Genomic DNA, 24,379 nt, shown 5'->3' with positions numbered 1-24,379 from the left:
ATAAATGACTCTACTCCTCTCTTGATGTATTCCCTCAGTAAACATTGTGAAACTTGAGTTTATGTCTCAATCTCTAGTTTCAAGTCTTCTTCAATCCAGCATGATGTTTCTTTAGTAAATGATGGTCCGTTTGGTCAAACAGACCATAAAGCAGTGTGACTCCTCTTGGTCATGTAGCTACATGTGGCTTACAACATGACGTCTTGTCTCTTTGCTCCTCTATTTCCAGAGCCCTGAATTCCATGAATTCCTGTTTACTAAGCTCATCAATGCAGAGTACGCCTGCTACAAAGCTGAGAAATTTTCCAAACTAGAGGTGAGTTGTTGCAAGGCATTTAGAGCATTTCCAGCATTCTTTAAAAATATCCTGAGTTTCATTCCTGTGTGTGTGTGTTTTAAGGAACGGACGAGGTCGGCCTTGTTAGAGACCCTGTATGAGGAGCTCCATGTGAACAGCCAGGCCATGATGGGTGTCGGAGGAGACGACGACAAACTGGAAAACGGGAGTGCGGGAGGAGGCGGCTTCTTCGAGTCCTTCAAGGTAACCGGAGAGGCAGCAGCGAGGCCGAGGCTTTGAACTTCACTTTATCAACATGTCTGCGTCGAAGAAAAATGTAAAAAAATCAATATGTTAAAACGTAAAAAAGATTTACTGATATAGGAACACTGTTAATTATGTTGACAGCGATTTTAAGTCAGGTTTAAACGTATTTCCATTAAAGAAGTAACTTTGCTTTTTAGAAATCACTTTTATTCCCTTTTTTTGCCGAGGGTTAGATGAAAAGATTGATACCACTCATGCGTGTGTTTAACATGAAGCGGTTAGCTTATAGGTTATTAAAGGTAGAAGCACATTTCACATACCTTTAAATGCCATTATAAGGTCATTGTTACTGCACAGGAACAGCATAAAACTGACACTTACAGTCATCAGCTTTTGTACCAGCTGTTTTGTTTGATGTTTCTTCTGCGGATATAAAAAAAAAAAGATGTCTTCTCTCTGGCCATCTCTCTTATCTATACGCAACGCTATGGGCCGGAAAGGTTGATTAATCTCCCTCCATCTTTGTTCGTTTGAAATGAAGAAAAGCTCTGCTGCTCTTCCTGCTGGAACTCGCCACTCTCGGCTTCAAAGCTTTTCTTCCTCAAGCCTCATTGCTGTTCTGTGCTGCTGCGCTCTCCTCTGCATGCCCCCGTGTTCAGCTTCGAGTCACTTACTCATACGATTCTGTCATCTTTCCTTGTGATTAATACACAACAAACGGATAGATTTCCTTCACCATCAGATGCCTTTTCACTCTGTTCCATGCCTGCAAAGAGGTGCACTGGCCTTCAAAACCTCTCCTGGCTGTGTTTAAACTTAGTGTGGTCCGACATCTGTGAGCCACTTGGTCCTTCTACTTCTCCTCTCTTCCCACCTATCTTAACATAATGACTCATCTAAGCCCCCTCCCCCCCTGCGGGCATTAAAGCTTAGCCGTGTTCTCTGTCGCTTCCTTGTCTGTCAGGATTAGTATCAGGCCGGCGCTCTCCGCCTGTAGTGGTCAGTGTTCAGAGACAGCCCCCGAGGCTCCTCTCGGCCCGTAACGCCGTGCAGCGATGCTGAGGGGTCGCCGGGGCCAGCACCATCTGAATCTATCTCCTCCTCCTCGTCTCTCTTTGTAGCGGGTGATGCGCAGCAGGAGCCAGTCTATGGACGCCATGGGTCTTACTTTCAAGAAGCCACACACATTCTCCACTAGCTTCAGCAGCAGCTTTAACCACGAGCCCGCAGAGAACCCCAAATTCCCAGGGATAGTAAGTACAGCCCCACTCCTCCTGGTCTCGAGGGAGGCGAGTCTCGCTCCCTCTGCCTCCCCCCCTCCCCTGCAGTCCTGCTGGAGTCCGTGTCCTCCCTCACTTGCCTGCTGCACTGACGTCTCACTGAGAAGGACCCGAGTGGCACATTTATTATGCCTGGGCCTTTTAAACACGGCTCTCACACTGCAGGGGTTGCACATTGTCTGGCAGCACAAGATGGAGTGTCTGGACACTCGTAGACGTGAATGCTTCGAGGACACGAGGTGAATTTCTCCCCGGGGCGAAAGCTGCTTCTAATGTTGTTTTACCCCACGCATCGGCAGCGCTTATAACTTCTCACTTGAATTTCAATATGTGTGTATGTGTGTGTGTGTCAGCTAATGTATGTGGACTGTATTTTTTTATCGTGATTATGAACAACTATTGCCGTCATAAAGCGTATCCTCAAATGGCAGCTTTTTGCACTTTTGTTTAGTTTATATATTTGTTCTGTAAACACTGCACAACGCTGAGTGTTACGCAATCATTTTTGACTAATAGAGGAGCATTTTGGGGGTCGGTGGGAAGCTATTTTTTTTATGGAAACGCCTTCTTGCATGGATTTAAGAATCATCATGCAACACACACGCACATGAATACAGTATCTCTAGATCACATCTATGCTTGCCTTCTAAAATAAATAACCCTTATTATTAACCAACATGCTATTTAACTCAATCTTTCTTTTTGCTCATAACTGTGCCATGAAGGGAAACCTAATGTGTAACATGTTGTTTGTCCTCTTCGGTCTTTTAAACAAATCTCATGTTCGTCCTCTTCCTTGCAGGCATATGGCTCACAGAACTGACTCATCACTTCTCTCTCCCATTCAGCTGCATGTGTTGCACCCATGGAGCCAAAATGTCCCTTTTTTTGTATCCTCCAGTTAACACATGCATCATATTTTTGTTTATAACTGACTGCGTGTAATCTCATATATATTTGTAAATATCTCATGTTGTCTCTCCCCCTTCTACCCACCTGTCTTCATCATCTCTGTGTCTCTCTCTGTCTCTCTCTCCTCTTCCTGTGTGGCTCAGTCATTGCTCGTCCCAGGTAAAAGTCCCAGTAAATATGGACGTCGAGGCAGTGCCATAGGGATAGGAACAGTAGAAGAGGTTCATGTCTAATTCTAACTACTTGTTTCTCCGATTTGCTCCTTTTCTCTGTCTGCATGGCTCCACGGCACCAAACACTCTCTTCTCTACACATTGCAGCACTTAACACAATATGCATTAGTGTGTGTTACTAAAACATTAACAGACATTGTATAAACTGCATTATTTCCATCTTTGATCAAAAAAAAGGAGCAAAAATGTATATTTTCCTTCACATTCTCACATGAATTAATTGGTTTGTCGAATTCCACGTAGATGTCACACACACACTGCGATGTCACACACACTCTTTCATATCGCTCCACCTTTAACTACCTACTGATTAATATTGTAGATTTTCTTCTGTTCTCTCGCTTATCTTTATTGCAATGTATGTTTAAGTCTTTATGACTACCCTGTAATACAATTCCAGTATCCTTAATACTCTATTTGTTTTAAAATTGTGGATATAAATGACTTAATGACCGCCTTACAGAAACAATATTTTAATAAGAGTCCTCCTCCTGCTCTTTGAAGCCACAGTGAGTTAAAAAAGGCTTTTCAAGTTCTTATTTTAAGAGCTTTAAAAGGGAGATTGAGCGAACAAAGCAGTCGCTGAAAAAGCATATTTAGTGGTTTGCCCTGGAGCCTTTAAATCCATCTTTCATCTCCCGCCTTAGTGCGCCCTGCACTCGCTGCAAGACTAGCACCGGGGCTTGACATTAAGTCGCTAAGTGCATACTTTAACGTATTTTTTGTCGTCATCGTGATGACTCAAAGGGAGAAATGGAACGGTTTAGCCCTTCATTTCCCCAAATGATTACAATAAGATGTACATTTGATTAGTTAAGCCAAAAAATAATCATTACCTCCCCTCAGTAACGCACACTTAACACACTTTTCATGTAAACTTGATAATAATAAAAAATACATAAGGTACGACAAGTGCTTTGACTCTGACTGACTCTCCTCTCTCCCTGGCAGTCTTTGATAATCCCGGGGAAAAGTCCAACCAGGAAAAAGTCTGGTCCTTTCAGCTCCAGGCGAAGCAGCGCCATTGGGATAGAAAACATTCAAGAAGTCCATGAGAAGTGGTGAGAGAAGATCATTTTTACGTGCACCCATTTGCATCTTCTTCCTTTTTTGTAGTGTTGTGGTTCAAAATATGTCTCTTGCCGTTAAGAAATGCGCCGATGCTCAAGCAGCAATAAGATCATATCTGACTTGAGATACCACAAACACTCTGGATCAGACGGCACTTAGTAATTCAACAAACAGACAACGAGCGTCTCCTCTAACTAGTAAACCCCAAAACTTTTGGTAATATCATTTCATGAGCAATCAAAGCTCCCACCTTCCTCCTCCAACAATCAGTTCCCAGATAATAGTCTCTGCGTGTGATGTTATGCTGGCCTGGGGCCCATACTCTGGTTTCCCGTCTGGATTTGATATTGACTCATGTGGATAAAACACTCTTTTATATCTATGCATATGGCCGTGACAACATGATTCTCTAAACACTGTAATCACTAACTGAGGTTAATAATTCACCACCATTTACTTCTCATCAGTGCATGCCCATCTATGGATTTTACACTCTATTTGCTGTGCCTGATCTTCTGTACCTTCATGCTGCAGTAGAGAGAGCTCCCCAAACACCCAAAAGACCCCCGACAGCGGCCACGTCTCTCAAGACCCCAAATCGGACAACTCGTCGGATCAGAGCTCTCCGGAGGCGCTCACAACCGCCAAGAACAGGTGTGTGTACAGTATATGCTACGTTACAACCGTATTACATGAATATATTGATCGTAGCGTTCACACCTCGTGTCCGCCAAACCGGTGTAAAACCGCCGGGCAAGCCTCGGCCGTGGCAGCGTGTTGAACGACTGTGTCCTGTACATAAGATAACGTCGGGTGTGGCTGTGCTGGAGAGTGATAACCCAAGGTGTAGTTCTTATCTCGGTGGCAGGGCCCCTTCCATCCCCGAGGGTCACGACCTCTCCCGCTCCTCCTCCAACGCTAGCAGCTTCGCCAGTGTTGTGGAGGAGAATGAGACGGAGGCCCCAGAGGACTACGACACAGGCATGGTGAGCGCCAGATGGAACAAAACCCGGTCCCAGATAGACATGTACATGCTTACAAAACTCAAGTTTGACTCAAAGACACAAGCCGACTGTCTTTCTTTTTAAGGGCTATCGAAAGAGGTCAGCGTTTTGAGTAGTTTTTCTCGTTATTTGTCCTTCCTTGTGATGAGAAGTGTTTTAAATTAAGAATTATCATTATTTTGTATTCCTTAGATTATTTTTTTAAGTCATTATTTTGTAATTCCAAATCATTATTTTGAGTTATTAAGTCGTTATTTCTAAATACTAAATCATTATTTTATATGACTCCACATTCTGAGACATTAACTTATTATTTCTGAGCTTTTAACTCATTATTTTTAAATGCAAACACATCCAAAAAAAATACTACGTCATTATTTTTAGATCCCGAGTTTTGTTTTGAGATGCTTCCTCCATTACTTTTGAACTCATTATTTCAGGATTCTAACTCTGAGTATTTTCAAATAGTTTCTCATTAAAGTGCATTAATCTCTCATAATGCAATGAGAGAACAGTGAATATTTATTTTAAAATAACTCTATACATCTGTACGTCATGTGCACATCTCTCTCTCTCTTTCGCACACTCCTCCAGGAGAGTCTGTCGTCTGCCGGGACGCCGCACAAGCGAGACTCCCTCACCTACAGCACCTGGCTGGAGGACACCACCAGCACCACCAGCACCACCAGTCGCGGCAGCTCCCCAGGTGAGAGAGAGGCGGGATGCTCGGAGAAGCAAAAAAAAACCAACAACAACCTTCAAACACAAAAATATTGTTACAATTATAAACAAAAACATTTTGTCCATTTTTGAAGTAACTAATAAGTGTTGTGTTGATTTATTTGTTGACATGAATACTTCACGATGAGGGGAGGAAACGCATAATTAACTTGTGCATGACTAACGCATGCAATGACTCATGATGATTTCACGCATGAGTGAACGCAGAATGCGTTATGAACTCCTGCCGCACACCAGTGCACAAACAATTAGGCCGTTATAGACATGTATGTGATTAGTTACCACAGACTGGATCATCCATAAATGAATGTTACCTCACATCTCCACAGTGCTCTTCATCATGGGATGGATATTAATATTCTTTCAGAGAAGACAGTAGGGCTCAGAGTGAAGCTCAGGACTTTTCTGGTGCGTGCATCACGGTCCTAGAATTGATTAGAAATCCGTATTCCCGTTGTTCCCCCGAACACGATTACATATTTTATCTCGTATGATTATAATGAAGACATTAATAGGCGATGGCGTTAAGAACTGACTTAAATTTGCGTCTTTAAGATATGCACACACAGCAGACATGTCAGGCGACTCTTCTCCAGTTCATTATGCTCCGTTTGCCTTATTAGACATTTTGGAATATCTTGCTTTCATCATAGTGTTCTTCTAATTAGTCCTTAGATCAGTCATGTGACATTAACAGTAGATTAACCTCGATACCAAGTATACTAAAAAGACATTATCATCATCTATTTTTTTTTTTACAATATATTATATTTCCTCTGAGTGGATAAAAGATTGTTTTTGTAACACTTCACCAGACAACTTCATTTATTTATTTCACAGCCAAGATAAATATGAATGACCAAAACATGTCATGTATTACAAACATCTTTTCAGAATATTCTTTTTTACAAACACAATCTTTCATCTGAACCCATCAATGAGGAACTTTTTTTTTTGTTCACGAAGCAACGGATCATTAAGTCTCTCTTTTTTCAAACGCAGTGTACTCAAACCTCCCCTCGTCTCTTAATATTCACGGATAACTCATTTCAAAGTGGATCTGCGATGTACATGACAGACTGGTTTAATATACATTAATATGAATTTATAAATCCCCCAGGGCCTGGCAAACCTGAGCGAGGAAAGGGGACAGATGTGCGTATCAAACTGGAACGCCCACACGATCATCAGTCCTCCTCGGTGAGTCAACCCCGCACTGAAATACACTGAAATCTTTCTTTCACTCTTACCAGCTACCTTTTAAATTACCTTGTTGCTCTGCATTTTTCTTGTTTTTTGGCGTGCTGATGTTTTGTGTTTGTGCATTTTTGTGTGCAGAACTGTTAGCTCCACCCAAATGGCTGTATCCTGGATCTCCATCTTCAGGTTAGACTTCCCTCAGTACATTCTCATAGTCTCAATCCACGGGTTTAAACTATTGACAGATGGACCACATATACAGTTAAGCCATTGATAGCAAACCGAATGACGCTTGTGCACGGTGTATGTACATGTATTCAGGTGTTTGCTATTCAATAATGTCAAAATGCTTGTCAAGAAACATAGTTTTGACATTAAACCATTTCTAATCATTATTTATATTTGTAAGTCTCGTGTTTTTGAGTGTTTGACCAGACGTCTCTTTCATCCCCAAAGCATTCCCATAAATCACAATCCCTCTGGGAGGTGAGACGAGTGCAGGCGTCCGCCATGAGCAATGATGAGAAGGACGAAGAGGAGAAGCAGCAGGTGGGACTTTGTCAATCTGCTGCTCAGTGAAGGCGAGAGTGCATCTTATCCAGAAACATGGAGGACACTTTGGGAGGATGATGCACAAAGAGGAGCTGGCTTTTGCTGGCTTTTGCACAGTGTTGTTTCCTTCCACTCGTTCCTTTGCTTCTTCAGACATCTGTCGCCGCGCTCTATGTCGTCGTCATTGTTGTTGTTTTTTTTTCACCACACCTTTTTGTTTTTCAAAACTGCACTTTTTTTTTGTTGTAAAAGGTGTAACTTTGGTTTCGTTGGTTTCGTTGGAGCCCGGGTGTGCTGGCTATACAGGGTAAAGACAGTGCCATTGAGCTCTTTGTAGAGATTTCGGGGAGGACATTTGCTGCAGCATACTGTGGAGAAGACCATCCAATTTACAACACCGCTCAATGAAGCTCTCAAATATACATAACGCCAAATATTCTGCATCAACGATGGGTATTTTCTAACAAGACATCTAATGTGATATATATATAACTGTTCTGCTGGATGCTGTAAAATGTGATTATATTCATTTCTGGGTAAAGTCCAAATAGAAGGACTGTGGAGCTGCAGCCAAACAATTGTGCTCTTTCCCAAAGGACCCAAATCTCCACAAGATTAGATTTCAAATTTACAGTGAAGAGAGCAATGTATTGTATGAAATAGCCTTAAAACTCAAACATGCAATTTCTTTGTCCCTCTTATTTTACCTCATGTTTTTGACTCTCTTGAACTGCACAATGGAATTGCAATATTAGATAAATTATAAGACTAATATATTCAGATACATTTGAAAGCACGCTGGTTTCTTAGAAAAGGGTGTTGCATTGCAGTTTTACTTCGTCACCGTGTGTTTGTGTGTTCAATGACTGATCGAACTGCTTTGTCCGTCTCGTCTGTCGGTGAAGAGTCTCTACTTTTTTTTCCTAGAGTTTTTTCTGACTGATATGTTTTTATTTATTGATTTGATTCCGGTTGAAGTGGCATTTATGGTGTATATTTCTTAAACTGTACCTCTCTGGTGACATTCAGCATCATGCCATTTGCTTATTCTGTATGTATTGCTTTGGAGTAAATTATAATGTTGTCATCTGTAAAGCTCTGTCTCTTTCAAGGGTCTGATCTCTTTCAGTGCAGTATACATTTGCAATGCAATGATGATACAACAGTGAATATTTATTAAAAAATAACTCTTAACAAAACTACTGATTTTGTAAATATATATTTAATTAGAACAAATAGTGTGTAATATATTGGCCATTAATTGAAAATGGGGTTGACGAACATCTTGAAATTACTGCCAAGTTATCAATACATTGTTTTGTTTCTCCCTTTGCATATTATTTTGAAAAAGACGTTTTGTAGAAGAGAACTATTTTAAAAGCTATTCAGACTTTTCTGTCAAAGGGAAATCTCATACGTCCTGCTGATCATTTCAGTTGCCTTATCATCACAAACTGATGGTGTAAGTATAGATAGTGAAGCAAATAGCCAGCAGGATTTACAATGAAATGAATGTTTTGTTGTTGTTGTTTTTATTGTAAATAAATGCCCTGAGAACTTTACAGTCTATTTTTCGCGCATTATTTTACCCTGCATCACATCACGCAATAGAAACTCAATATTATGTGTTTTTTTTTGCACACAAATACAATATTCTGAATGCTACGTTGGGAAAATCCCTCCTGTGATATGCCTACAAACTGTAGATGTTCTACTTCCCACCATCTTAATGAAAGCTAAGAGAGAAAGCCCCATGAATAAATGATTTGATGTGGCTGCCCACAAATATGTAAAACTAGAGCAATCTAAAAGTGGAGGCTTCCCTTATTATACAACCGTGCCGCATGGAAGAAAGAAACATCTGTTTTTAATGAGTCAAAAGGATATCAAACAGAGTTATGACTGAAATTGGCTTTCCAAATGTACCGGTTCACAAAACAATGAGCAGATGAGTAATATGTTTCAAGCGCTTTATAAATAGGTTTAGAAATTTGAAATTCTACAATGTGCAAACACAAACTGCAAAGAAAATGTTTTTCTTTTACTCTGTTCTGAATATTCAATGCTTTATGCAAATACGTGCTTGACTATGTGCAGAAACATCACTAAGCAAAAAAAGGTCAATCTACAAAGTGAAGGTCAGTTTTTATGCGTAAACGACGGTAGTGGCTTGCTCTGTGAGTGCGTGTGCTGTAAGCGCCCTGGGGGACGCTGGGTTCATGTTATCCTGGCAGATGTTTTAAATATAGGTTTTTTTTTAAAAGAGAGAAGAGAGCACATACTATGCATGTTAATGTACAGACTACTGGTAATAAGGGAAACACAGATTCACCTAACATTTGGGGATTTTGGTTGCAAAAAATAAGAATAAATATTCTCAATATAGATTTTCCAGCTGCAGTAATTTATCTATGTATGACATAGCTTTCATTTTCAATTTATATATACGGTATATTGTATTTTACATAAAACTGTACGTTCCACACCCTCCTTTACTCATCTGTGTTCATATATCATGTGACTACATTAGGCAAACCCTCCTTGCCACAAGCAGAATTTTCTGTTTCATGTATTTCTGGACTGCAGGATTCTGTTTTTATTTTCCAAGTATTTGCTGAGAGGAATACTGATCCCATGTTTTTCTACAGATGTTCATGTGAGAGGTATGTGGTCATTGTAATTAAAGTCAACCGACAACCGACAGTCATCTACTTCAAGAGTTATTAAATTATGTGTTGCTCAGTTGCCACAGTTAGCTTAAAAGATGGTATGAAACATTTTTTTCAAAAGCTCATATATGTAGTTCAACAACAAGAGACAAACATGTTTTGTATGATTTATTATTACTATTATTCATTTATTTCAGTTAATTTGTTAATCAAAGTACCCTGAAGTGGAAATATGCACGTTGCTAATCATAGGTCCACACTGTATAATGTTTTGAAAATGTCTGTAATTAAGTTGTATCTTATTTCTAAGTGTAGAATTATAGTAAGTAAGTAATATGTGGGTTATTTTTCTTCTTATTACTATAATCATTATGATTATTATTGTTATATAAATGTGTTTCTTAAACTCAACTCAGAGGATCCAACCGCTCCGGCGGAACCTTTGTTCGCTCTGAGAAACAGGAAACGAATGAAGTTGGTGTTGCTCAAGCCGGAAGTGAGCTTCTCGAGTCACATTGAAGACTAAAATCCCGGTCAAACGACCATCAGGTAACGTAACACTGTTCATAAAACAAATTCAATAATTGTAATCATGTTGTCAGATAGTTGATGGTCTAAACATTCTTAGCTTTCATATTCTTAGCCTTAAGATCAAGACTTTGACGTCCACAGCGGGTCAACATTGCTAGCTAGCATTAGCAACAAGCCGAAGGGGGGCTTCTAGAAAATAAATTCAATTTTTGTCAGGTTATGTTAACCGCTAATTAGGATTATTTTACATCCTGCGACTGCTTATTATTTATTTTTTTTAGAGTGTAACCTATTATTTAATTAATTGTATCATTACTAGTTTGAAAGCGTTATGGAAGAGTCGTTACCAACACACTGCTTTGCTCATTGCCCTCAGGACCAGTCGACTCATCCCTGATGACTTTATGTGGATGATCATTAACAATGTTTACGTCAAGAGTTATCCCCCGTTTATTACGTAGAGCAACGTGTAAGTATGAACACATATCTGTCTATACATCTACTTAATTCGTCTTAAACTATATTCCAGTTTGAGTATGTAACTCATTATATAATACATGATTTCCCCTTAATGACCAGGTGCACTTCAGGGCCATGGAGAAATTTTAAATGGACGTGTGCAGCCGGTTCTTCCCACTTACTGCTCTTCGCTACAAACAAAACTGAGAAACTACGCGACAGCAGCAGACAACGCACCTCCTCCCCCCCGATGGGTCCAACTTGAGCCAGAGCTGGACGAGGCTCTTGTACCACGTAAAATGTCAGTGAGTCCTTTGGAGAGCTGGCTCTCCCTTCGCTACTCTCTTCCTCCGCTGCTGGAGTCTGCTCAGCCGCTGGAGGACGTAGAGCTGCAGGAAGAGAAGGTGCTGCCACCCATCTTCGTCCCCGTTTTGGAAGATAGCGAAGGTTCGGCGACACCCCTTAGCTGTAAGAATGTTCTGAAAATCCGACGGCGGAAGATGAACCGACATAAATACAAGAAACTGCTCAAACGGACTAAATTCGCAAAGGCAAAAGTGCTGGAGGGCAGGGGGAAAAAGAAGCAGGTGAGAGCTTCCTCTCTTTGGATATATAATACAATAATGTGATGAGATTATTTCTTAATGCTTCTACAGATTTTCCTATGATATTTAGCCGAGTAACATCAGTGTGATCATTTGATAACATTAACACGAATGGTAGTATTGTGACCATGTTCGTCAACATATCTTAGAATGATATATGAATCCAATTTTGACTGAACTTGAAATATGTTACCAATATTACATTTTTAAGAATTTTTGTAGAATTTTTGTAAGACTTGAATTCCCAAAGACCTTGAATTTCAATTCGAAACATCCTGAAAACTCCTGCCAACTGTCTGTTTGTCCTGTGCAGAAACGATTTGAGAAGGATCTGAAGAAAATTTGGATGCGAGCAGGACTGAAAAAGGCTCCCGTGGGATGGACGGCACCTAAGCTCTTCATTAAACAGCATGGAAACAAAAGAGACTGAGAAACACTGACAGTCGACCAAGTTTGTGTCACATCCCTCACACAAGATGGCTCTGCACACCACACACTGCTGTTAAAATAATCGGGCTACTCCGTTCTTTACTGCTTAATTGAAGCATGTATCGGAGATATGGCGCTATATTACCTGTGTACAATAACTCTTAACAAAGTGTACATAATTTAATAAAGATCATTCCCTCTCAAACCCGAACCATGGTGCGCAGTCATTTTCTGTTGGCTATTTCTGAGGCTGTTGGTAGAATAAAAGGTCATCTTACAGTTTTCTTTCCTTACTATGGATGGCAGCATTGTGCAAAATCTGAAAGAAATGCATTCCCTCTGAAATTCCCTGTTATTGGTTACTGAGTTTACTTTAGAAATATTAGCGGGAGAAGTAAATCAGAAACGAGAGCAAAACAATTTTAATCAACTGTGTGACAGTTTACAAATAGAATTAATAAAACTGTAAAAACCACTTTGATTCAGAAACCAGCGATTCACAGATGAAAAAGTTTGGGAAATGAGGAAGGATCCTTCACAACTCCTTATGTGGACGATTTTTTTTCTTCCCAAAGCTTGTTGTTTACAATCCTCAACCATTAAAAATGGCATATCTTAACCGAAGAGTTTGATGTATAAAAACATTTCAGTTTAACCTGTGTGTAAAGGCTTGGTAGCAGTGTACTAGTATTCCTGTATAATAACATTTCTTAATTTTGGATTAAATACCGTTACAATCATGTTTATGTTAGCTGGTAGCCGGGGGCGAGTCTTTCACCATTTCCACATTGAGTGCATTTCCTTCTTCTTCTTCCAACATTAGTACATTATGTTTTAAGTTTTCTACATAACCCTGCAGCGTGTTTTATGGTATAGCCTGCCACAACAGACGCGGGTCCGGACCGCAGCACCCAAGTGTTGGGTTTCATCGTCCGGCGGAGGCGGAGCGAGTGACGGCTGCAGGCTGAGCAGCGCTACACGGGCCAGCTGCGCGCTGCTCGCTCAACTTGGTGCAAGTCTTGTGTTTTGATCAATTTCTTCACACAGCAACTCCCGACAGGCTTTTCTATACCTCCGCTGGCGGCTCGGTGAAAGAAGATGCATCTCGACTTGACTCTCCTTCCTCGTAAGTTCTTCATGTTTCTTGTTTTTTGTTGTTTGTTTTTTTTTAAAGAAAGAGAACAAAAAAAATGAGTTGAGAAAACTTTCTTTGTTCCATAATTGGATCCAGAAATACCCGTATGGACGCGATGTCTCTTCTGCACAGTGAATAATCTGCTTTCTTCTGAACGTCATTGCAAACAGATCTGTAAGACCCAACAACAGTCTGCATTGTTTTTATTTTAACTGGTTAGCCTGGCACTATATGTTCTTGTTAAGAACTCGGATTTCCTTTCTATTTGTATGTCTTCATTTGTTTATTCTTGTTAACTCAATATAAATCTCCGTGCTGAACCTTCAAACATAGCTTTAGTGGCGTTTACAGATTTTAGGACGCAGACAACTGGTTTGTTCCTTTTCTGTCATTTATTTATTTTTATAGTAATTTTTTTATCATACTATATATTGTATTTATATTGGCGCATATGTTAAGTGTATTAAAACCCGGCGTGTATCTATTTATCTCAAGCTAAATTATCTTGAATTAATTTTCTTCTAGTCTTTTATTTTGAAATCTTTTAAATTCTGAAGAAGAAAAAAAAGAAACTGGGCTTTTACAGCAACGCAGCATGTCTTTGACTCGTCTCAGCTTGTTGATGGTGTGTGTAGGGTCCGTATAGCCTATGTGGATTTGTGTGTGTGTTGTGTGTGTGTGTGTATGTGTATGTGTGTGTGTGTGTGTGTGTGTGTGTGTTTTTGTTGTGGCTTCGGCCCAATGTGTTTCCAGTTAACTGCGGTCTGAGTCGAGCAGTCAGCACAATCCAGCAGCCGGTCATTATGTGTGTCAGTAATGAGTGTTTCACCGCGAGTGGGCTTCTTTGAGTCCTCGCGACGTGGAGGTGGAGGAGGTGGAGGAAGAAGAAGAGGAGGAGGAGGATTACCGTTGCGACCATGTTTATGATGGGCTCTGGCTTAATTACCAGCCACCGACAACAAGGCATGGAGAAGATTAGAATTGCTGTTTTAAACAAAAATCATCTTATAAACATGTAGCTACTCATTCAGAGCAGAAAGCAACAAGGTCACAGTGAGGTAGCGTGGTGTGTGTGTGTGTGTGTGTGTGTGTGTGTGTGTGTGTGTGTGTGTGTGTGTGCGCGCGCGCGCGCGTGCGCTGCAGCAGACAATCCCTCCACTTTGTTCAGCAGGAAGGTTTTTATAGTAAAACCTGCCCACACACCAAGAGGACATAAAACAGTGGGAATTATACAGTCCATTTATTCACAGTACACTTTGAAGTACTTTTACTTATCCGGTTTCGGCTACTTTACATTTCATTACTACACTTATTTACTCGATAACTTTAGTTATTTATTACTTTGCAAGAATGAATAACATTATATAATCAATGAATACATATTGTGATTAAAGATGAGACTTTATTAATCCCATGGTGAAAGTCATACAGTACCCAGCAGTATATGCATAGAGATGTACAAGTTAAAGCATTGATTAGATATTTAATAAATAATAATTACAATTCAGCAATGTAATTGAGTATACTAGGATTATGAAACAAATCATTCTGCATAACTACTGTAAGTACATTTATATACTATTTATATACAAATTATATAAAGTATTTGAAATTTAAAATATTTTTACATTATATTGTAATGCTGCTTTTACTTAAGAATATCTGAGTGCTTCTGCAACAACTCCACTTGATCCTGCACAGACGTGGGCCGGCCCACTAGTCACAAGATACATGTGTATATATGTACAATGATAAACTCATGGAAGTCATAACAAGCATACAATACATAAATCTAGAAAGCAATACACATAAAACAAATTCAACAATCATAATTATATATGTTGGTATAATTCTGAGGGCCAACTCAATAGAAACGACTTTGAACCTTTAAAATGTGTAAAGCATGTGAACGTCAATGACTAAATATACGAGATAAGCTTGGCTCCCATTTAACGTGAGTCTGTCCACAGGAGAGTTCGTGGCTCCAGGCATCTGGATTTGTCTTTTCCTGTTTCGCTGACTCTGCAAGCTTGACTCCTTTATTTGATTTATGCTCAACCTGTGACTGGGCTGTGAGTAAACTATTACACCCACAACGCACATGTATCACATGGATTATGCTGAGTAAACACATGCTTTATGTCTGAGTTGAACCCCTTTTCTTGTTTAACCTTAGGGGTGACATACTGTTAAGTGATTCCACGGGTTACAAATGACAACAGCGATTGGGAGGATGGTTTGGTAAATGCCTGTTATTATAGCAGGCGACTCAATAGCACATTGTTAAGTCTTTAGTGTTAAAACCGGCCTCGCGAGTCATCAGCCTGTGTCTGGAGGAGAGAAAATTACAGGGGTTGGGACACTTTGTTTTACCTTCTGCAGGAAAGTTTATAGCGTTCATTGGAAGGGGGAAAAAAAAGAAGAAGTTTTCCAGCATGATGTCGTCTCTCTGATGCCAGCGTGTGTGCTGAGATCATTCTGCCCAGCTTAGAGTATACTGGTGCAAATCACTGCATAAAAGCATATTACGAGCACTCCAGTGCAGTATGAAATGAACACTCCTCACATGAAGTGATTTAACATGTTGATGATGAGCAACACACCTCGAGGGAGAAGGATCTTTCAGGGTTTGCAATCTGTATCGACCGGGTTGTGGGCAGCTGGCTCGTGTTACTGATGAAAACACTTGAATGAGCCAGGATTGGTCAGACTACTTTGGAGTTACTGTATACAAATTACATTTTTTGTACTCTTGAATTATATCAAGGCTAAAAAAAAAAATCGTCACAGCCACAAACATCCCATTTTTCCATCTAAACTTCTCAAACATTTTCTATGCAAATTAAACGCATTTAGCATGTTCAGCATTTACAGTTATGTAACCACTCTTACACAAAACGTACTGTAACAAACTACATGTGTACTGTGTGTGTGACAGAACATGTGATGGGTGTTTTATGCACGTTTTAGTTCCTGTGTTTTAATTAAAGACCACATGGTGAACTTTGCTCTTGTAATAAAATAGGGGCCCTTAAAATATGAATCTTCTGTTTTCAATGTAAATTTTAAAATGCCATTATCCATAATCATAACAACCTGAGGGGAGAATATACTTTGATGTACAGTAGAACGTATTTGATGTTCAAAATTAGTCGCTGACATAAATTTACATTTGAAAGCTACATATTAAAGTAATATATGACAATTGATGACATGTAATTTACAACCCAACCCTGTGGAGAAAGTATTCAGATCATTGAGGTCTTATGTAAAAGTAACTGTATTGCATTATAAAAACACTCCACGCTGACCCGAATGTCTTGAAAATGTCACTCGACTAAAAGAATTATCAGCTACACCGAAAGTATCAAAAGTTAAAGTATTCATAATTCACCTGTTATTGTTGAATACCAAAGTAATATTGAAATAGTGATATGACATATGTATGTGTGAGCAACATTTCGCTGTGGCAGTCGGTCGAGGTGGAGCTAATTGAATGTGTTTTAATGTAGAATACTCTGTCGCTTTATTTTATAAACCAATCGTATGTTGTGTTAGTCCAATCTCAATCTGTTTGTTTGACTGTAGCTGTCAAACAAATATAGGTGGAGTAAAAAGTCATTTTCTTTCAATACATTACATAAATATAATTTTTAAATCTCTTATCTAATGGGTTTACACTTAGTTGTTTTTAATATGCTGCCATTTGAGACATATTCTATATTAATCATGGCATTTTCCTAATCCATAACATCCGTGCATTGAGTCCAGTCTTTATACTGAATCCTCCACACACACAAGCCCTGGCTGAAGGCTCCGGCCCTCCAGCCTCCACAGTTACCCGGACAGTAGAAACCTGCAGGTGTTTGGTGTGACTGCAGGAAGCTGAATAGCCGCCCGGTTCCTCGTCCCCTCAGGATCATCGTGGCCTTGCAACAAGTCAGCGGCGGCCAGGATGAATGGAGGCTCTGTGTGCTTTGGCCGCATGCGTCTCCGTCGGCCCTTCAGTAAACAAACCAGGAAATAGCACTGTGGGAAAAATGCATAGAAATAGCAAACACGCTACAGGAAAATGTCCTATATGTAGAGTGAAAAAGCACAAACGGCAAATATATGTTACCAAAGAATATTGTTGACATCTGGTGTATTTTTTCTGTTGTTGTATTCCTGCGTGGAACCTTTCTGTTTTTTTTAAAAACCCTGGCCTTTCACTGTCCCTGTTTCTTCAGTTTCCCTCTGTTTTTGTAAACAGTCCTCTCACTGAACCGACAGCTGTTCCAAAGCTGAAATCTTTCCCTGTTGGGTCAATCCAGGTCAAGCCCAAACCCTCCAAATCAGAAACGAGAGCAAAACAATTTTAATCAACTGTGTGACAGTTTACAAATAGAATTAATAAGACTTAACTAGTGACCATGCCGATATCTGCGAGAACCAATTGCTTCAATACGACTCCAATCGCTTGTGTTTTTTCTTCTGTTTCAGTTGTTGCTGCGCTCTTGTTGCCAGGAGGTAAGACATCCTAGTTCCTCCATGCGCTGCCCTCATGTATTGCTCATGTTTGATGCATGTTCTAGTTTTGTTGTCACCGCTGCATCGATCACCTGAACCAATGCGTTTCTTTTTTTCCCTGCGCGTCAGCATGGGGCCAGAGCAGCAGCAGCACGATCGGCGTGGTGGTGGAGGCCACGAACGTCACGCTCCCCGCGGGGTCTAGGGCCGTCCTGGCCTGCCGCAGCCCCCGCATGGTGTGGACCCAGGACCGCCTCAAGGACCGTCAGAGGGTGGTGCACTGGGACTTGGTGCGCAGCAGCCCGGAGTATTCGGTGGAGCGAGTCCTCGACATGTCCCCCGGAGCCCGCCAGAGGGTCTACAATGGCTTCAACAAGGGCCGCATTTCAGTCCAAGGCTCTGCGTTCAATGACGGCAACTTCTCCCTCATCATCAACAGTGAGACTCCTCCTCATTTTTCCAGTGGCGGGCCGTCAGGGCCAGCTCGGCCTTCTCTGCTGGCCTGCTATTAGCTTATGTTGTCATGGAGCGGCTCCTGTCTCCTGCTGCCTTTGCTTCCTGTCTCTGTAGCCAGCCCGCTGGCCAGCTTGACGTACTCTCCTTAACGCTCTTTGACCAATCATGTTTAACCTCTGTCTTTCTCTATGTCTCTCTTTCTTCTCTCTCTCCGCCTCCGTGACGCCTGCTAGCTTGCCATCTGGATCCGTCCTACTCACACACAGCGCAAGCTAACTTGCTTGTTTGCTTTTTTTTTGTTTTTTTGAAGGTGTCGTCATGACTGACAAAGGAGTTTATACTTGTAACCTGCACCACCACTACTGCCAGATTCACCAGTCCATTCAAGTCCAACTCAATGTCACTAAATCAGGTGAGGCGTCCTCATCATTCAAGATCATGCACTTCCACGAGTCACGATGAATTAGTAATCTAACACCCATGCACTTGTGTTTCCAGCTCGAAAAGAGAAACGATACTGGGATGGAGATAAGACCGTGTTCGTGGTCTTGTTGGGAAAGTCCGTGGTCTTGCCCTGTGTGAACCGGCGCTCCCTGTGGAGAGAGGGCCTCCAGGAGGACCAGCAGCAAGTGGCTCACTGGGACTTCCAGCCTCCCGGCGTGCGCCCCGACAGGGCCGGCCGCCTGGTGGACCTCTACGGCTCCGGGGAGCGCCGGGATTACGGGCCGCTCTTCGGCCAGAGCAGGATGAGCGTGGAGGAGGACGCGTTCACTTTAGGAGACTTCTCGCTGTCCATTGCCGACTTGAGGCCGGTCGACAAAGGCCTGTACTCCTGCCACCTGCATCACCATTACTGCGGTCTGAGCGAGAGGCGCATCTTCAGGCTCACCGTGGGACCTCCAGTTCCACCCGCCACCACTACAGCACCCAGGATTTTCCAGGATGACGTGCCAGCGCCAAGTAAGTCACTCAGAACTTTGTTTTTCCAGATGATATTAACGGCAAATTCTTTTCCCCCCGTGGTTTCTCGCATGGATTGCGCATCGGGTGACATCGCAGCTCCTTGGCTTTTTTTTTTTGTTATAATTATAGGCATAGTTGGTCAGTTGAATCAGTTCCTCTTCTCCTCTGCCAGTTTTTCTCCCCAGACCTCTCTGCTTTTGTGTTTGAGCTGAAGAGGGAGGGACGAGCTAGAAGGAATGTAGAAGCTGGTCGAGTAAGAAAGACGGAAATCTTTCTGCTAGTTGTTGACTTTATGATTGAGAAGTGAGCTTTCTGTGAGTAAACTATATGCAGGTCTGGCATGAGAAGCAGCCGACGGTAAACAGCTTTTAAATTGGTTGCAACGGAAGCGGCCTCATTTTTACTTGCTGACTTCTTTTTTTTCCTTCATTTTTACAGCTTTTTCACTTACAGCTGGAGACATTTTTACTGTGCTGAGCAGAGGAGTGGGCTCCAACAGCCAGTCATTTGGGGAGTGGATGGTCATATCTTCTGTGTGTTTATTCTTTCCTCCATTTGACCCCGTTTTTCCCAAAAAGTCCCAACCACATGTCTAGAGGCTGGTTCCACTGAATCTCAAGCTTTGTTTAATCTTTCTCCCAGTCTGTTGTGATGTGTATCGGCCTCTGGTTGAGGAATTACCAGCAGTTAAAGGGGAAGTCTCATACATCTGCTCAACATTTGGGCCAGCTGTAACATGAAAGAGAAAAGTGAAGGGAGAGGATGCAGGTATGTGTCAGACTTATAGATCCTTCCACGACAGCATTGGCTGAAGAAATGCACACGTGGATCCATGGCTTCCTTCAAGTAAACCTCATCTCAGAATAATTCCCTTCCTTTTTGCGCACCGCTGATCTTGTGTGTTAGATTAAAATCAAGTTGTTTGTGCTCACGAAGGCGCCAGCAATTGTCTGAAATTACAGATTTCACGAGAGCCATTGACTTTAATGCTGTAATTCTTTGTGGCACATTGAACATGGTTGCTTTACAGTCACGAAGAGCCGTGTGAGCCGTTCGCCAGACATCTCTCTTTGAAAATAAAGATGCTTTCCTTCAGTTCACTGAGTTGCAAATGAAGCGTATCCCCCGGGAACACAAACACAGGGTATAACCTCTGAGCGGCGTATGTGAAATTGCCGCAAACTCGTGCACACTTGTCAGATCTGTCAGGGAGGAATGGAAATGTGCCTCTGCTGGGACGCGGCTGCAGCTCCAGCTGTGACACGTGAGCTCTAGAGACAATGACCTTGGGCAGGTCTCTCATGTTTCATCCGCAATAGGTACATTAAACAATGACGGGTGATAATTGCCAACTAAGCTCCCATTTAGGAGCCGGGTGATTAAGTCTGAATAATTTTTCCATGATTGACTGCTTCTTAATCCACGATCAGAGACGGTGCATTGCATGTTTTCCTCATTAGTCCCTCAGTGGCCACCTTGTGTCCAACTTATCTGTTTTAATGAGAGACCAGAGAGTCATCCTATACTCAAGAGAAAGATGCAAGAGCAAAGTATTTAATGTCTTTTATGATCCATTTTTTCTTTGATCTGGCTTCTGTGAACAGACTGCATTTGAATTGAGGGATACGTTTAAAAGATTATAATACCAACAAGTTGGCTATTGATTTTTTTTTTTACGATTCATCTCCACTGTGTATTGCTTTTGATGATGGATAGAAATTATTATGATCTTGCATCTCCCAAAACGTGCATATAAATTTTCCATTCTTGTCATTTTGAATAATTCTTTCTTTAGACAAAGTGTACACAAGCAGCCGTGCTCGCTGGGAGACTGGGAGCTGCCTGCAGTGTTGTCAGATACATATACAGACTGTAGATGTATTTTCCGTGCGTGCAGAAACTACACTTCTGTGAGAAGACGTGAAAAGGCTCAAATGGAAAACTAATACAGACATGCAGACAGACCACATAACAGAATCTCTCTTTTCTCACACTTCTCCGCCTCTTTTCTGGTCGGCCTGTGTTTTTTTTTTTTTTTTTTTTTGAAGCGCGAGAAAGAAAAAAACAGCTGGATGACATCAGGTCTGGAAGCCATTACCACAGAACAGACATTTAACTCCTGCTCTCCCTCTCTGGCTTTTGGAAACGAATAAAAAGAAGAAACCTCAGGGGGAATAAGATTTTTTTGTTTTGTATAAATATTTTCCAGATTGATCTGTTGCCATTACGTTAATCCAATAAATCATTAGAATATGACAATAAATCCTCTTAAAAAACTACATCCCGTTGTTGTTAATTTGTAAGCACGTCTGGTTCTCTTAATATTTACGGCATCTAAATGTCTACAACACATCCTACAAGCTTGACTTAATCCACGTTCTGCCTTCAGGGACCGAAGTGGTGGAAGGCCCACGTGTGGTGAATGTCATCCTCCCCGAGCATCGTGGCTATTTCGTGCAGCACTTGGGCTACTTCCTGGCGACCTTCTTACTGCTGGCCTTCATCCTCGTCGGTGTTATTGTGCTGACTCGACGACGCAAAAAGCGAGGTAACTGTGCGTGTCATTAACCCAGCTCGTTCTCTCGGCGCGCATCTGACCACAAGCTTATTTCATCGTTAGAAAAGACATATTCATAGAGAGCATATTTTATGGATACTTTGTGTTTTTGAGATTGTGTTGAATCTTTGTTTTTATTTTCAGGTGTGGAGTATGACCCGCGTCGACCTGATCAGTAAGACATTACTGTATATGTGCCATTATGAGGTTTTTTTTCTGGATAAAAACGTTTTTTCAATTCCTCTGTATGTTTGGTCCATGTGGAGAAACTGACAATAAAGCGGACTTTGACTTTTTGACTTTGAAGTCGAACAATGGTTTTGTTTCTGTGCAGGGGAAACATGATCAGTGGAGGTGAAATGTCATTAGAATGCACAGAGCTGAGGACCTGTCACCAAGAGCCCATGAATTCAGGTACAGTCACACACCTCCACACATATGCAGTCGACACACATGATCTACACACAAAAAAAGGACTTTCTCATAACCCGTATGTGTTTCGGCAATCCACAGACCACAAAAACAACCTACTGAAAGAGAAAGATATGGCCAAAGACTGCAATAAGGGTGAGCAGACATAAATAAACATCCGTAACATCCTCACAGGCGCAGATAAGAAACAAACTATTTTATTAATATGAAGTCTGTCTCCCGTCTGCTCACTCAGACTTTGAGAAGCTGTGGAAGTGAGAGCGATGATTCTGAGGTGCTGCTGGCAGGTCCAGGGCAAACGCCGGAAGAGTAAAGGACTGGAGAGGAGGAGGGGGAAAGGAGGAAACCCAGGAGAGGACAGGAGGAATGCTCCCTCTGCTGTAACTCTAACACACTAAGCGTTTTCACTAAAAGCCAACACTTTTTTTTTTTTGAAGGTCTTTCTTTTTTTATATATATATAACTTGCATTTTCACCAGCTTTTATAACAATACAATTAAACATGTATGTGATCCTTATTTTTGCATTCATGGAATGGTTTATTTTGAATATTAGGCTTTTTAAAAAAAAATAAAAATGCATGCTGTTTATTAAAGTATGTTTTATGTGTACTTTGCATGCTTGCAGGGCTTTTTGAAATTTGCACAAATGCTGCTGTACTGTATGTAATATGTAAAGGATTTTCATCATGTTGCAAAGGTAATACTAGTGGAGGTAGACAGTTGACAGTTTCAGGGCAGTGTTTGGAAACAAGTGCCACACATGTATAGCTGCAAAATACTTGTTCTTTTTTTTTCTTCAAAACATAACTGTGGTCATTATGTATTTTAGAAATGCAGACGTTAGATTTAATTTTTTGTCCAAATAATATTGTTCCCAAATGGTTCCTTGGTAACATATCAAGTTAAAACTTGTAATTGTTTGACCATAGACTAAAGGCCCAGTCTCCCAAAACTCAGGTAAAAAAAAAATCTTTTAAGTGTATTTGGTTTTAATGGGTAGACTACTTGTTTGCATCTTGTATGCATAGAGTACCCAGGTTTGTAAAACACTGACATTTCATCATTAAACCAGCTAATGCAGGTATACTGTTAAAAATGTGCGGCTGAAGCTCTATGAGGATTATTGCAGGAAGAAGAGTGTCTACTATGTCAGTAATGCTAAATCACAAACTGTAATCCTAACTCTCTCTGATGTTGGTCTCTTCTAAGAAAAGATGTCTTCTATTAAAGATTAGCACCAGTGGCCACCGACTCGTCACTATTTTGTTCTTGGAACTGTGATATGAATTTATAATATATCAGCATGCTCTGAAGTCTTAAGGAGAGCGTGAGAGAAGCAATATTTGAGGTAAGTATTTGACCATTGTTTAGCATTATAGGGATAAGCAGTGTAGACTTGTGTTGCAGGTAACCCATATCCTGTTGTCCACCTAGTGTTATCTCTTGTGTGATCAGTCAGATCTAGTGATACTAAAGCAGTTCAAATGAATCTTTAATTATTATAATTGTCATTTGTAATTATTGTTACGGGCATATCACATATTTAATACGACAATTTCCTTGGGATAAAGTAGCCTATAAAATCATTATTGCAACTTATGCCCCGTTCTGCTTAACCTCTGAATATCTTACAGTGCTGCTACTGTATTTTAATTTCTTTTATAAAACGCATGATAACATGTTCATGATGTATTTTAAATTACTTCATAGGATTAACATTTTAATAGTATTTCTATTACTTGGGTAATTTGTCAGTTAGGTCATAAATAGGTCACCATGCATCTCAGACTATGCATATTAGAATATAAAGATATTTTAAAAAAAAATATTTAATTGCATTGAATTAAATCATGACGACATTGACTTTACCAGCAACCATTTCACTCAGTAATTCCCCACTGCTACATCAAAGTTATCCGCCATAACTCCACACAAAAGCGGCAGTCTCCCTCCTCTTTGTTCCCTCCGCTCGTGCAGTGCAGCGTGTTGCGTAAGGCGGGCACGCGGGCACGCGGGCCCGCGCACAGCCCGGACCCGCCACTAGATGACAGCACTGCCTCACCAATTAGCTTGTGGAAAAAAAAAAAAAAAAAAA

At 40.9% G+C, this 24,379-nt stretch overlaps 3 protein-coding genes across 15 annotated transcripts in view; all 3 read left to right on the top strand.

Annotated features, from left to right (window-relative positions):
• The window catches only part of rap1gapa (RAP1 GTPase activating protein a), a 44,091-nt gene extending 36,530 nt beyond the window's left edge, over positions 1-7,561 (top strand). For 7 of the 13 annotated variants that reach the window (XM_068596829.1, XM_068596825.1, XM_068596828.1 and 4 more), the window contains 11 exons: positions 230-316; positions 401-541; positions 1,666-1,797; positions 2,880-2,957; positions 3,921-4,030; positions 4,575-4,694; positions 4,891-5,026; positions 5,639-5,750; positions 6,906-6,985; positions 7,124-7,171; positions 7,442-7,561. In XM_068596829.1, the coding sequence (XP_068452930.1) occupies positions 230-316; positions 401-541; positions 1,666-1,797; positions 2,880-2,957; positions 3,921-4,030; positions 4,575-4,694; positions 4,891-5,026; positions 5,639-5,750; positions 6,906-6,985; positions 7,124-7,132 (1,005 nt within the window). In that variant the 3' untranslated portion in view covers positions 7,133-7,171; positions 7,442-7,561. Of the gene's footprint in view, positions 1-229; positions 317-400; positions 542-1,665; positions 1,798-2,879; positions 2,958-3,920; positions 4,031-4,574; positions 4,695-4,843; positions 5,027-5,638; positions 5,751-6,905; positions 6,986-7,123; positions 7,172-7,441 lie in introns of those variants that run through there. The other 6 variants (XM_068596826.1, XM_068596833.1, XM_068596838.1 and 3 more) reach the window with 6 other exon arrangements.
• A 3,118-nt stretch (positions 7,562-10,679) lies between these two features.
• On the top strand, positions 10,680-12,441 carry aurkaip1 (aurora kinase A interacting protein 1). Its single transcript, XM_068598061.1, has 4 exons — positions 10,680-10,755; positions 11,114-11,206; positions 11,317-11,783; positions 12,115-12,441. The coding sequence occupies exons 2-4, from the start codon at positions 11,161-11,163 to the stop codon at positions 12,229-12,231; spliced, it is 630 nt and encodes a 209-aa protein (XP_068454162.1). The 5' UTR covers positions 10,680-10,755; positions 11,114-11,160; the 3' UTR covers positions 12,232-12,441.
• Positions 12,442-13,226: 785 nt separating this feature from the next.
• Positions 13,227-23,492, top strand: LOC137799935 (matrix remodeling-associated protein 8-like). Its single transcript, XM_068596839.1, has 10 exons — positions 13,227-13,356; positions 17,848-17,874; positions 18,004-18,312; positions 18,641-18,742; positions 18,829-19,290; positions 21,683-21,841; positions 21,995-22,025; positions 22,185-22,264; positions 22,364-22,417; positions 22,518-23,492. The coding sequence occupies exons 1-10, from the start codon at positions 13,329-13,331 to the stop codon at positions 22,538-22,540; spliced, it is 1,275 nt and encodes a 424-aa protein (XP_068452940.1). The 5' UTR covers positions 13,227-13,328; the 3' UTR covers positions 22,541-23,492.
• Positions 23,493-24,379: the final 887 nt, after the last annotated feature.

This window comes from Clinocottus analis, unplaced genomic scaffold (genome assembly GCF_023055335.1).
Source record: "Clinocottus analis isolate CAN_PGR_092001 unplaced genomic scaffold, fCliAna1.0.p SCAF_4, whole genome shotgun sequence".
NCBI classification, from domain to species: domain Eukaryota; kingdom Metazoa; phylum Chordata; class Actinopteri; order Perciformes; family Cottidae; genus Clinocottus; species Clinocottus analis.
Note: the sequence above shows the minus strand (reverse complement) of the source record. Positions and strands in the feature narration are given on the sequence as shown.

Excerpts from the sequence above, each read along its gene's own strand:
- aurkaip1 (XM_068598061.1), top strand. The coding sequence starts at position 11,161 with ATGTTTACGTCAAGAGTTATCCCCCGTTTATTACGTAGAGCAACGT. Across the intron at positions 11,207-11,316 it reads TTTATTACGTAGAGCAACGT|GTGCACTTCAGGGCCATGGA; the intron begins GTAAGTATGAAC and ends CTTAATGACCAG. Across the intron at positions 11,784-12,114 it reads GCAGGGGGAAAAAGAAGCAG|AAACGATTTGAGAAGGATCT; the intron begins GTGAGAGCTTCC and ends TGTCCTGTGCAG.
- LOC137799935 (XM_068596839.1), top strand. The coding sequence starts at position 13,329 with ATGCATCTCGACTTGACTCTCCTTCCTC. Across the intron at positions 18,313-18,640 it reads CTTCTCCCTCATCATCAACA|GTGTCGTCATGACTGACAAA; the intron begins GTGAGACTCCTC and ends GTTTTTTTGAAG. Across the intron at positions 18,743-18,828 it reads ACTCAATGTCACTAAATCAG|CTCGAAAAGAGAAACGATAC; the intron begins GTGAGGCGTCCT and ends TTGTGTTTCCAG.